The sequence below is a fragment of the Neodiprion lecontei genome, chromosome 3 (genome assembly GCF_021901455.1).
Source record: "Neodiprion lecontei isolate iyNeoLeco1 chromosome 3, iyNeoLeco1.1, whole genome shotgun sequence".
Classification (NCBI taxonomy): Eukaryota; Metazoa; Arthropoda; class Insecta; order Hymenoptera; family Diprionidae; genus Neodiprion; species Neodiprion lecontei.
Window position 1 is genome coordinate 29,090,658 of NC_060262.1, and position 14,669 is coordinate 29,105,326.

Below are 14,669 nucleotides of genomic sequence, written 5' to 3' on the forward strand. Positions count from 1 at the left end.
ATTTGGCTATCTGATGCGTATAATTTTTTGTAACACCTGTCTATAGATTCAATTAATTGACGGATTTCAAAGATGCGATTGAAGCATCGATAATCCACCTGCAGTACTCGTCATTTGATTGGATTCGTGTATGTACAGATTGGAATAGTTATGTGCTCAGAATTAACGAGCTTGTACATTTTTTTCGTGATATTTAGGACTATTCTATAAACATAAATATTTTTTCCTTATTGAACAGATGAATTTTGAAAATCATATAAAACTAGAAATGAGAATTAGAATTACAGGATTCTTTTTCCAACCGTACTAACTGCAGATTTTTAACTAGAAAACATACTTAAACGAAGGGACAGTCTTCGACATATTTTTTATCAGATAGGTATCCCAATCGATGACAAGACCCATTTCTTAAAAAAAAGTCTGACGAGTGAAACATTTGTTGTGGATTTTCGAAATGTATGTCCACACGAATTGGCAACCGTTTTGAAATGGTTATGCTACACGCACGTTATACGAATTAAGGGTAAGAATTTAGTATACAATAATAATTTCGCGGATTATTCTCGATAAAATCCTAGTACATATTGTTAAAATTTCACTTTGTATAACCACATTTCGTTCCCATGTCAGTTACGTCGAAGAGAGTAATACTTACGTCAACGTTAATGCCGGCGATGGGGAAGGTCTTTGTCGCGGGTGAGTCCTTCGGTGCAAATCGGTAAAACTCGTGGTTACCCCGGTACCACTTGACCGAGTACAGCGGTCTGTCCTGCAGGTCGTAGCGGCATCGTAAAATCGCTTCCTGACCTCTTTGAACAACCTCGGGCAGAACTTCCAGACTGACGTCCCGCAGGCATCTCACACCTTGGAAAATAAAAGGGTAGAAAGGATCAGAGAGGGTTGCCGCAGCTGCCGCCTCCGCGATTAGAGACGATGATCCGGTCATTAGTCTAGTTTTATTTAGCATACGAGAGCCGCGGCATCGTCAGCGGGTAAACAGCAATATCAGGGAATCGTAATTCCCGGAAAGATTATCGGGGAAATCGATGCTCGAGCCGGTCGCATCGATAATTCTGCAACGGCGGCTTTCCGGTCTCAAGATAGGTTATAACGCGTTCGAAACGCCAGCCGGCTAGCATTGGATAAAATTTGATTTCTAAAGTAATACATACCGCATATACCCCATTACCCATATATGGAACGCATCCGCGTGAAGGCGAGGGGTGAGCTTAGAACAAATGAATTTGCATTCGCATTTCGCTTCACAGCCTCGCCGCGCCGCTATGATATGAATGGGAAAAAGCTCTTTCGGATGGTTACTTTGCCCGATATTTTTATTCCCGTCATGAACTCATACAAAAGAATTTCTGGCTTTATTACGTTAAGTTTGCCGTGCTCGAGGGAAGTTAAATTTTCTCCCCGCCTCCGCCATCCGCCTCTTCGCCGACGGGAAAAATAAAATAAAATAATTATCTTCCCCTAAATCAGTTTACATCGCGGGTAAGTAAGTATATGCTGGCAATATAACGCTGCGACAAAGCCGTGCGGTCTCCCATAATAAACCATAACCAATAAGCCGGCCGACCGCGCCATGTTTCCTCGCCCTGCGCTTCAAAAGTTCCAGCTAATCTTCCCTGTTGCTCAGCTGCGAACTCAGCCCGGGTACTTAATAACGGTGAAAACTTGTTTTTTCCTTTTTTTTCGAGCGTCGAATTACTCGCTTATTACTTATCATGGTGGTACCGTTGCTGCAGTGCCATGGGTATCAACTTGGCGGCGCCTTCCAAATACCTTATAGATATACCTATGAAAAGCTGCGCGGTTGAGCGTACTTTGGGATACAAGATGCGTTCACGTTATCTTGACAATAAGCTATACCTAGGATTATAATACGATAAAAGGATCTCGACAGGGAATTATCTTATTATCAGCCCCCTCCGAGTAATCTATACCGGCGTTTCTCGCTGTGACTATCCTCGTTCATTTTGTTCCTTCTTGATAGGGCTTAATTTAGGATAAACCTGTGTCTCATTGAGTGGTTCTTGACGCGAAGCCCCTTCTCCGCGATAAAAATGAGTCCTCGTTAATCCAGTTATATAAAGCTTTACTGCGGACTAGAAATAAAACCTAATTGGACAATTTTCGTTTATTCGAAGACGCTCGAGCTGCAGGAAAATAGGATTTGCTATTCTCGTAGAATGTTCACGGAGTCTCCTACTATAATTGGACGTTACTGTGATCATTTTTTCGGATATGATATCCACATTATACACACAAGTTTTTACGACGGGTCATTTGAAAACACCGACGCGGATCTTGTTCTCACGTCGGATTTCCCTCAGACGCGTCTCACGCCGCAGATATCGCACATATACCCACATAGATATACGTTGGGCGAATCTATGAGCCAATTCGTGCCAAGGCAATGTCTTCCAAGGCGGGCCAATCGCCGAGAGGATCGATAATTTCGCCGGGTATTCAAGTAAGAAAGTAATAACTTAAGTCTGAACTAGAAATTAGACCGGGTGCGCTACGCTCGGTTGGATACTTTGAATCCCGCCGAGCGCCAACAGTAAAGCAATTTAGACTTTCTCCAAGTTATATCGTAGTCGGCGCGATCGAGCTTATCTCGCGAGAACTTCTTTTTCTATGCGTGATTGTGAAAATCTGCGATGCAAACGAGAATTGCACGGCATGTGAAAATCGGTTATGCTATTTTTTATACTCTGGCAATTCAATTCGAGATCGGCGTATACGCGGCATGTAACGCGGTCGTATTTTTATGCCCTCCCTTCACATTTCTCCACCCCTTTGCTTGCGCAGGGATGATACGCGTCTTGGACTGTAAAAATTTTCCATTTTTTCAAGACCGTTCCAACTCAAGCATGGCAATTTTCCATACACCCAACAACCTTAGAAAAAAGAACACAATTTCAAAAATTTACCTTCACGTTTCATTCCTCGTCATTTTTTTTTCTTTCTTTTTTCATCGCAGCATTTCGAATCTATCAATCAAAATTAAACTCAACGCGTAAAATTGAAATCGATAAATGACGAGGAATACACAATTTCGTTTCAGTAATTTATAGAAACATTACAAGTACTTGGAAGAATGCACTCGACTCAGGACACGAACCGATCGTTTTGTTCAACTGCAAAATATGATTCGATTCATTTTGAAAAAAATTCCCGGAATTTGTCGTCACCGAAGGGTCGAAGGAAAAATTTTCATCCTCAGCGCGAGAAGCTGGGCCAAATTTGTATCGCAATTTCCCGCTCAGTTATCTCCCGCGCTCTGATCGGCGATATATTTCAGGCACTTTCACCCCGGCTGCGTTATCTTTCCCTGAAATACCAGAAGGAATTCTCTACTCCAACCCTTCTCGTTCTTTTCCTCGGTTCGTTCGCTCGCTTGAACGCGAGAGGCTCTGACCATTCGAGTCACCTGAGTCGAATGCCAAATAACAAATCGATATTCCGATCGCGTCCCGGGATATCACGTTCACAATGTCGCCATTTTTATTGATATGTATACAGATAGACCCTGGAAAACCCGAGGCGTAGATTATTTCCCCCCCTTGCTGGGTGGTTAAGCATTTCTTCGGGGAGTCGGGCGACGTCTTGTTGTTGTGCCTTTTACCCCGACCGTCGTAAAAGAGCTTTTCCCCGAGATTTCGCTAACTACTATAACTATGAGGGGACCGGGAACACCCGGGTCGCGGTTGCGGGTAAAATTAAAACTTTTCCCGGGGGACCTCTTCATTTTTCTAAGACATTAACCGGCAAGTACCTCGTAGGCCCCGAAACCAACCGGGGATCCACTAATCCCTGAATTAAACCCAAGAAATCGATACTCTGCGATATGATGTATATATTCCTGACAAACAAGTTCAAAAGAAATATCGTTAAATGAAACGAACCCTTGGCCCGTTACGTTTGCATAAATTTATAAGTGAAAAACAAAAACAAACAATCTTCTTTATTCTAAGAATCATCCTGCATACAAAACTCCACGGGTGGACTGGGGTGGTGGGAAAAATGTAGAACGATCAGGAATAGAAGTTGGAACATTCAAAATTTGAGTTCAAAATACAGAAAAGTCATCGTGAACAAAGATCGTGGTACATGGAAAGCCATAAGAATACGAAAATAGTACAATTCTGACAATTCAGTATTCTGGTTTTCTACACTTTAGATTTCGACATTTTAGCGATTCTGTAACAGACATTTTTTCATCTTTGAAAATTGGATATTGTAACTTTTCTATATTTGAATCTTTTTTAGCCCCGCCTTAAGCCACAATCAACTAAAATCATATTTCGACACTATAATGATTTAATTTATCTTCAACTTGAGTTCATAGCACAAAAATTTTACGTGAATATATTAAAAAGCTTGTGCACGTTTGAAAAGCTGCAGTTCACTGGGATGAAAATTCCGCAAAGTTCCCAATCGAGCTAACATCTTTAGAATAACAATAATGATAAGAGAAACAACGAACCGTGGTTGTGTATTTGCGGAAAGACGTACGGTAATAAATTCGCTTGGCGGGCACATACGAGTGCAATATCCCTTAGCACATAGACGTTTTGTAGGTATAAAACAGCATGTACACACCAACGCCTGACAAGTTTCCCGGTTATTCTTGAACGCGAGACAAATGAACAGGGTTTGGGTCGAAGTTAGATTTGGACGCTGCATCATCTGGCAAGCAGATTTCATTTTGTCGGTACGAGGACGCGCGAATACCCATACATACGATAATAGTCGGGAAATTTTTTTCTCTCGGTCAAAACTCAATATATATATATATATATAATATATATATGTATATGTATGTATGTATATTGTATACGTATATATACCTGGAGTAAAACGACGGCGTTGAATTTGGTCCGCATGGGAGGATTCGAGAGCCGCGGCTGGTCAGCGGGACTCGGCATAAGTACGGTTTCAACAACAGCGCGTAATTGTAATGGTGGGTCGCGTAAATAATGCGTTTCGTGCGGAGATAAAACGAGTAACTGAAATTGCTATGTTTTACAGCCGGATTAGTGGTCCTACGCAAGCGACAGCAATTCGGCAGATGCAATATGTCCCCTTTGTTTGACGCATGTCTGCCCGCCCCGTCAGACTGTGCGGCTTATAATGCCTCTACACGTAGAACTTAGGCGTGCAACACACCTCCGCGAGTCGTACGTTGTAGGTGTAATATAGCTGTAATCCAGCTAGGCGTACACAGTTGCGAAAAACAGTGAAATCGTACGATCGAGAAATGAATAACAATATATGAGCGTAATATGTATAATACTTGGATCACGAGAGATGCGCGCATGTCATCGAAGGTGAAAAAAGAAATACAACTACGTACTTTTGTATACGGTATTCGAAAAGCGTCCTTTACTATTTTCCGTCCTCTCGTTTATATGCGAGGACGAAGAAAACGTTCCTGAAAAAGAATCGAATAAAACGACGAACATGGAAGCAGAGGAGAAAGAGATGAAGAAAAAATGTTGGAAACAAAAAATCAAACTCGAAGGTAAAGTACCTAAGTATAAGAATGGAGCGCATCTCAGAATTTCCGTTGTACGATTCTTCAAGCATGAGACGCGGCCATCAAAATTCGTCTAAGCTCTCGCTTTTGAAAGGCATCCAGACTTTCCCGCTTTTATCAACCGAATTTACGGTACAATTACTTGACTCCTAAATTATTCCTAACTTATCCTTTGAGTGGGCAAAACATGACTGCTTGATAATTTCGGAGTAATTATATCAGTGCCCAGTTTTTGCTCGTCTATTCCTTTCGTTTCAATGAACGTAAACTAAAGTTGGATGATCCGCACGCCATGCCTATGTATTACATACCGTACAATAGGCGTGTTAAAATAGTCACGCGATATTGACATACGTGCATATAACGCGAGGTGAAAAATATGGTGCATATGACCGAATTATTGAAAAATGTCAATCCAATTCGGCAAGTATCCGCCTTTTGTTCAAACTCTGCTGTACGAGCACACACGCCCACACCACACAGACACATCCGATGTAGAAATTCACTTCGGTTTAGCGTATTTGAATTTATCTGTTGGATAGGCAAAAGGGTTTGCTTCCACGGCGAGAGATAGAGAGAGAGAGAGAATTGAACGCGTAAATATAGCTGCAGAAATTTCTATATTTTGTTGATATTTATCCACTTGGAAAATTTGTTGCAATTATTTTTCTGCTGCAAGGTTGTTATATGCTAGGTATAATCATTTCGTTTTTATACCAGAGACAAATTTAATTACGAGGAATGTACGTTTCACGGTTCTGTATCGTCTTTTTTTACACTGCAGAAAAAATAAAAAGAACGAATGCGGTTCAAAGGCAAAGGTAAAATGTACGTTGCGGGTACGGGAACGCAAGAGTTTATTAGTAACTCCATACCACTATCTTGCTTTACCATCAATCGTAGAGGGGTAATATTTGTAACGTCAACGGAGAAGAAATAGCCAGTCGACCCCCGGCGACATCTCTCTGGATTCCATGATTTCATATCACGAAAGCGGTACAACCGGAACATGGTAATGCGTCTGCGGTGCAAAGGAAAGCCGGAGACTCGGTAGTAAATGAAGTATGTACACGCGTTCCTGACGTATATACAATATACGTATAGGTACGCGGTTCGTTCATTAGAATTCGGGGGGATTGAGGCAAGAGCGCAGCGGCGGAGTCAAGCTGCATTTGACAATCACAGCGTAATAATGGATTTCTGCATACAATTTCTCGCGTATAATTAACAAGCGCTGCTGGGGATGGGAGCCTCGGAAACTGGTTTCGAAGTAACCCGTATGGACCGCGGAACCGGAAAGCCAATTGGATCAAATTCGGCGGCGCAGAGACGTGAAACGCCTTTGAATACCTCTGCGAATCTGTAAGTTTCTCTCGGAGATAGATCCTGCAGGATACCGCAGATACTCCGGATCTCGTTGATCGTGACAGTCCACAGTTTGTGATTTTCCGAGGTTTGGTGCTACGCCGAAGAAGAACAACGCGAGGTTGCGTGGCTAATGTTATCTACCCTTTTGCGCGTGGAAAAAAAGCACGGAGAATCTCAACCTCATCGCCGTTTTCCCCCCGTACGTACGTTACACGGTGAAACAAAAATTGGGCCACGGACACATGCGTCGGGATAAAAAAAATTTACGTACGTAGGAAAAACGTACCGGGGAAAAAGTATCGATAAATTATTATATTTCGTTGTGTACGCGGCTGGAGCGTTTAAATACCGTTCACCAGCGAAAACATGCGCAAAACTTTGCGAAGCGATGACCTACGACCCCCGATTAATGATTTGGGAATTACAAACAGGGCCGTTGAGGCTTTTTACCGGTCAGCGAACACATGCGTGCGGCCATTAAACGCAAAGGTACGCGCCTATAGATACGTGACTTGTTTTTTTTATTAGCGTGGTCCATTAATTAGGAAGGGGGGGGAGGTTTCAAGCATGTTGAACCCGGTGGTTCTCTAGGCGTACGTACGCCGGCTACGTGCGCTGAACTCGCATTGAATCCCCACTCAAAATTCTGCACCTGCCCCCCGGTGCACACGGGGATCATAGGCAGAGAGCCTAGGGTGTGCAGTTTCAACTTTCTCCGAAGCGAAACAATGATTTCAACATTTTTTGCCCCGAGTTGGGACGGTCGGAAGTTTGCCGGCGATATTCACCGGGGAGTAATTAGCGAGGGATCTAATAAAACCTAACACCTAAGTGCGGTAACCCGGTTTTGCCCCTCGCGATATAGAATAACGCCGCACCGGCCGGTGTTGGTCTGCACGTATCTTTGGTGGATGCGGATTTATGTGTCTGGTCCGAAGCAACGAGACCGTAAGGCGATTAATGTAATAGGCTGCAGAATACTCGGATGAACAATCCCCCGCGAATTACTCGTTATTGTTATCGTTAATTCCGATCGTATATCATCCGCCTTCGGAAGTTGGACGTTGTTCAAGAAGAAATTTCCATCGTCTCGCGGGGAAAGCAGTTTCTCAGAGACAATTTGCCAACTGGTTTATGGATTCGATCGATCCGTTTCCGAATACAGCTCGTTTTTTTTTTTTTTTTTTTTGTTTTTTTGCATCTTTTCGTTTCATCTCAGAGAAACACCGCGCATCCGCAGGTATCTCGTTGCCGCGAAGAGAAAAACGTGTACGTACACAAGCCTTTTGTTTCCGCAATTATGATGCCCGAGCTTTGAGCGCTGCTGCATTGATCTGATCGAGTGGCGCTTTGAGACCACTCAGTTATTCCCATAAAGGGGTTTCATTGAGGGTCCGAAGTGCAGTTTGACAATGAAAAGGCGATTAACGAACTGCGACCGAAGCGAGAGACGAAGTTAGCTGGCGCGTTGAACATATCTATCCAAGCAAATGTTTGGAACGAAATGAGTTAATACCGTTGTACATAAAGGATGAAAGCATGCACGAGAGGCGCGGCGAGTCATAAATCCCGGCACGTTAGAGGGGTAGGTGCCTATTTAAGGTGCGAGTCGAGGGTATTTCGGTCCGGCGGAACGACAACAATTTAAATTAAGAAGAAGGGAATGCGAGGCCCCGAGACAACGAGAGACGATCATCTCGGCGAGATTCCTCGAAGGTTGCAATCCGACTTTCGACAGTCGCTAGTCGGTAGATCTCGCGCGCAGTGATTCGCCCGTTATTATATTAACGTAATCTTCTCAATGCAAACAGCCGTACGTCATCGCGTCACCAGAGGCGTTTCCGGAACTGCGACCGACCCTTGGGCAGACGGTTCCCAAAAGTTCCTTGCACTGCAGAGCCCGGCATTATCACTGTATACCTACTATATGCCGAAGTTTACATATCCCACAATAGGCCACCCCAGGCTATTTATAACCCGGCACCATATGCTTGCATACGGAGCCTATGTTTGACCCTTTGAAGATACAAACCTCAGACTTGTCAAACAAACACTTTAGCTCCTTCTTAGCCTGTCGTGTAGGTTCGCGGGGTGTGCGCAGCGTTTTGTCCCAGGGTCGCAGTCTGCGGAGCAGAAAAGGAGGCGGTGAGGGTTTACCTACGAAGAGTTCGTACGGTTGGTAGGGAGGAAGGAAGGATGAGAGTGGTTCGTGACGCGCGTCCGCCCGCAGGTTTGCTCGAACGGCTGAACCCGGGCCTAACTAAGCTAACCTCAACGGGCTTCTACTGGGAAAGTAATTGCTCAGCCCTCGAATTAACCTTATCTTTCACCCAAATTAATATTTGCGAAAATCTACAATAAAAACCCTCCCCCGCGTTCCCTCAACTCCGGACGAAGTGTGGTCGCCCGAGGGATGTCGGAAGCAACGATATGAGGGGGCAGTAAAACTCGGGATCGCCCGCTTTTGCGAACAGGATGAGCGGGAGGAAATTTCTTCCGACGTACCGAGCAGACTTTACCAATTTATAGTCCAATTAACTCGGCTGCATGTAGCGCGGTAATAGTTTCACGATCAGTTGTCGACTTTTCAGGAGGTTTCTTTCTTTCATCTTCTTTTTCTTCTGTTTTGCCCTCGCTTCGAAATATACGGATATGCGTGTACACGAACGTTGAGTAATTATATTCAGACTTTGGAGCAACCCTGAAAGCAGTCGTCATTTTCCTGTACTTTTTCACTTCGCGATCCTCCACCTCCTCCTGCTCTCTGTCCGTATTTTCTACTTTCTTAAACCGCCGCGTGAGAGACACACTCCGAGAGAGCATTCCTCGAAATTTGCACACCTCGGTTGAGTGGAATTTTAAGTGCTTCGGCTGAGAGTTGAGCGTGAAGACACATCCACCCTTCGCCGGATATGATTTCAAATTTATCGCGAACCCGGGGGATGTATCCGTGTATAGGAAGTGGGTATCTACCTGTGAGGATAAAGCGAAGCACGGACATGTGAATTCGAATGGAGGGGAAACGGCCGCGATACCCAGACGAGCGTCTCGAAAAAAGTCTGCGCGTATAAGTGTTACGATGACAATAACGTTGTAATTAAGATACAAAGGAGCGGAGTATATTTCTATTATTTATTCACTGAAACATCGCGGTACGGAAGTGCTTGTTTCCCCGTGTCTTTTCGCTACTTTTCCAATGAATCTTCTCGATCCCGAGGCGACGGCGCATCTTCTTTCTCAACTTCTTCATCTCTCCTCGTGTCTGCATGGAGCGGTCAGCTTGTTTATCTACTCACAGCCGCCAAGTTGATCGTAAATTAATGTTCCGAATCTCGTTCATTTCATAGCAAACAAAGGCTAGTCGTGTTTCGCCGTTTCACAGAGTACACATACCTATTTCCCGATCGTCTTGAACTCAGGCGAGAGCACTTACGCAAATTATCTTTTCCGGCAGCATTCGAGTGTCTCAGTGATGTATAAAATGCACATTCGCAATGTGCATGATGTAACAGCTGAAATAGTCGTAATTTGATACAAGAATTCCTTTTCGTATTACAATTAGGACAAGAAACGAACTTTCGCGGAGTTGCGTCTTCACGTAAATCCTACATTACACTGATGAGAACGGTGTAAGGTTTCTTAACAGAGTAGAAAGACTAAGTACGTGGCAGTGGCACTTGTGTCGAGGAGATAAATGGGGATAATTGTATGTACGATGATAAGTGAGTCTACGTGTGCGCGAGGTAGCGAGGTGTCAGCGCGCGAAATCCCCAAGTTGAGCACAGCGCTGGCTAGATGTATTATATATATATGATATATGATATATATATATACACATATTTACATACATAGATACATACAGATATATATATATATATATATATACACACGCAAGCTGCATACTCACGAAGGTATATACTGCGAGGTATGAATGAGCGATGAAGTAATCCCTTAGTCCTTCCGATATCCTTTTAAAATCTGCATATCGTTCGGAGCAGCTATTGAAAAATGATCGTAGATCAGGTGTAAAGTGCCCTGTTCAAAGCGTTGGAAAAATTTTTCATTCAATTTTCACCCTGCAGCCCAGCTGGAGATATAACTAACTGTAAACCGCGTTCACTCTATATGCATTACATATCCGCGTAGCGTGTGAACGCTTTTTACCCGCACGTACAGGAATAATCCTGTTCTCAATATTGTCATTTAGGCAAAGCCCTGCAAGCCTGGAATTTTCATTAAATTAAGACGTTTTCTCTCCTCTCTCTATTACATACCGTCATCCCTCAAAATTAAGGCTGATATTGTTGCGCTTTATTTCGGGCATCTTTCGGCGCTTCTTGATCACCATTAGGTGGGCAGAGACCGGTTAATATTTCTTTCATTTTAATTACTGCATTATAAGGCTGGAGCGCAAGGTGGCGGCAAAATTAACAGGAAGCGAGAGAATAAGCGGCGGGTATTCTGGCTGCCGCGGGTCGAAAGGGCAAGAATAACCGACAACCTCCTCGTGAGCGACTCTCTATACCCGCTCTTGTTTTTACGGATTCCTTCAACCTCGGTCTCGGTTAGTATACCTATTTACAGTTCAGAAATTAGGTTTTCGTTGTACGTAATATGGGACCCGGAGTGGCCGCGACCTCGTGGTAGTCGTAAAGGGGGAAACGAGAAAAAGGGAGTAACGAAAAGAGTGTAAGGATCGGGCTGGGACGGGGAGAAAAGGAAAGAGGGAGCGAGAGGGAGCGAGAGAAAGGTGAAGAATAAAAAAATTATTGTACCTGCCCGTCGCGTAAGTCGGTTACTTTTGATATTATAACCCGGACAAGTACTAATCGCATCAATCGAACGATCCGCTCGGATCCTGCAGCCGAAGTCTGTGAAAGCGATCGCTTTTATCCTTGATACGAAATTATAGTCGGAGCCTTATTCAATATCCGCGGGTACACCGGCGATAGTTTTACGCGTGGAATTTTCATCCCACGAACGGCGAAGTCGAAGGTCGAGTGGTGAGAAAGGACTCGAGCATGCACGGTGTCATCCGTTGTCGGGTAATCACATCCTGCAGCGAAGGTATATCCTTTCAATCGCATCACCCAGCCAGATTGAATTTTCGTCAGTAGCGAGCGACACCGAAGCGACGTCGAACTTTGGTCTCCGAATGTAAACAGGAACTTACGTGGGAGTTTGAGTTGGTGGGCGAATATTGATGCTGAACATGTAAACTATTAGCAGCACCAGTGGGTGCCTTATAGTTTCCAACTACGTACGTACATACATACGTAAAGGATTATGGGCATGTGCACCGAGTATGTGCCTATTATATACCTGCGTAGCCCGGGACCCAAACTATTAGTAATTGACTAATTATCTCCTCTATGGTGTTGGACCATGCACCTAGTATAACCGTCCAGGCGGCGGATACTTCGTGAAATACGATTAAGGTGGGTAAAGTTTATACAGCGAAACGCGTCCCGGTTACAATCCTGAGGGTAACACGATGTGCTTGCGTCGGTTCTTGGAACAGTTTTTTCTGTAGCTATACCAGACAAACACTATCATCGATTTCTTACGATCGGAGGAGTCTGCATAGTTGTAATCGGAGGAGCTTCAATTTTGAAACAACGCCTAATTACCGCGATATCTCAACGTTTCTTTGAAGGACGAGATACGGCGTCACAGGTCCGATAATTAACGACCATATTGGCGGAAATAATTCGACGACGGCATCGCGTCGACTGTTTCAGGAGAGGAATTCCCAACGTTCTTCGAGAGCAAATTCACTCGGAGCGGCACCTGCTTTTCACAAATTGGACAACGTTACGTCGTTACAAAATTGTACGAACCCGTGAGCGCAAAAACTTCGACTGCTCACGGCGTTCCCTCTTACTCGGCAATCGTTATGTGCCACTGATATATTTACAGGATTGAACCACTTTGCCTAATTGTGAACTCAACACTACTCTTCGCAATTGATTCACCAAACGACAAACCACCGGTAGATCGTCTATGTTAAAATAAGACTCGTGTATAAAAGATGTAAAAGGATGTAAAAAGATACCAGTCCATTTACATTTCGTCTTAATAGTTACTAGTTTTAAAACACTCGCTCGCTAAAGCTCGCACGGGGTCGGATGCCTAGTGCAACTGGTTTTTGTGCTCGTGCAATCGCTTACTCGTTGTCAGTGTTTCACCAGATGACATAGTTGTACGGGAGACTGGGGCACGATGACTCCCCAAAAAATTCTGGTATTTGCTTCATAGTATACAAAATGAACACTGTCTTCGTGCAAGTGACGCAAACCGAATCTGCCCGTAAGATTTTTTTTCTATATAATGTTACAAATCACGTTTACACATGCATGTAAGTATAACGGATTGTGATTTTATGACAATAAATTTCGTCAAAAAATACCACAGAACCATCAGCTAAGTGCTGACAGATTCGAAACACTACGCCCAGCAATTTTAGCTCTAATTGAACGACGTTATTGTCATGTATTCCTATGTATAGTATGCCAGCCACTCACCAATTGCAATTTGTTGACTCCTGGTCGGTCGGTTTTCTTTTCGGATTCAAAATGTTATCTGAAGCATGCACATTGGTTTGATAGTACAAAAAATTACGTTTTTAATAATCAAACTTGTAAACTTGAAAATTAGGCCGGAACGTCAAAAGTTATCAGGTCAAGGACCTGGACAGCCGGAACTACGGAGCGCTTGTCCTGGACGTCGAGTTTCACCAGGAAGTAGACCTGGAGCGCAGAAACTACGCAGCGCTTGGTTAAAAGTCACCAGGTCAAGAACCTGGACAGCCAGAACTACGGAAAATTAGTCCCGAATGTCAAAAGTCACCAGGTCAAGGACTTGGACAGCCAGAACTACGGAGCGCTTGTTCTGGAAGTCGAGTTCCTGCAGGTAGTGGACCTTGAGCGCAGGAATTACGGAGTGCTTGTTCCTGAAGTCGAGTTGCATCAGGAAGCGTACCCGAAGCGCAAGATCCAGGAGGTAGAGTACCCGGTACTCGAAATTCGCGGCGCGCAATTCTCATCCGTCCGCCCAACCGCGCGATTGTTTCCAGACTGAGGAATTCGGCTAGCTGATTTTGGTCGTGACGGTTACTATAGATCGATGACGTCAAGAGAAAAAAAAAAGGTTGGGTGACGTCACTTTCTAAACATCCGAACATCCAAACTTTGGTTTCGAACTTTAATACTATGTATGATGTATGATATGATGTATGATATGATGTATGATGTACGATTATTCTTTGGTTTTCTCCACTATTATCAAGCAATGCTGAAACACTGGACACATACATTTGGTTGATTCTATAAATAAAAAAAAAAACAGATTCAATAACAATAATACTAATACTTCATATGATTTTAGCGTTATATTTTCGACCATCCATTTTTTTACTATCATCTGTTAGATGTTATCTTATACACGTCTATTATTTTGAGTTCGTTGGGTAGCTTGGTAAAACACGTGATCGCTACAAAATTACAGCTTTTCCTACCGATTTCTAAATTGCATTCAGGTAACTGATTATTTTCTTTTTGACTTTATCGATTAAATTATCGTTTATGATATTCACGACTTTGTAGTGGCTCCAGTGAATCAAATTCATTACGTTTCCATACTCCACTTCCCACTACGCAATTATACCATAGGTGGAAATACCACGAAAGAGCGCATAATACGCAGCGATTAATCTAGAGTAATCTACGATATTCTTCAGCCTAGCAAA

General features: G+C 43.6%; 1 protein-coding gene across 2 annotated transcripts in view; it reads right to left on the reverse strand.

Moving 5' to 3' along the window:
• The window catches only part of LOC107217778 (cytadherence high molecular weight protein 2), a 77,824-nt gene that overhangs the window by 56,407 nt on the left and 6,748 nt on the right, over positions 1-14,669 (reverse strand). For both annotated transcript variants that reach the window (XR_006903564.1, XM_046735646.1), the window contains exon 2: positions 656-864. Coding sequence is in view for 1 of the 2 variants with exons in the window: in XM_046735646.1 (XP_046591602.1) it covers positions 656-864 (209 nt within the window). In the remaining variant the exon portion in view is untranslated. The remainder of the gene's footprint in view (positions 1-655; positions 865-14,669) is intronic.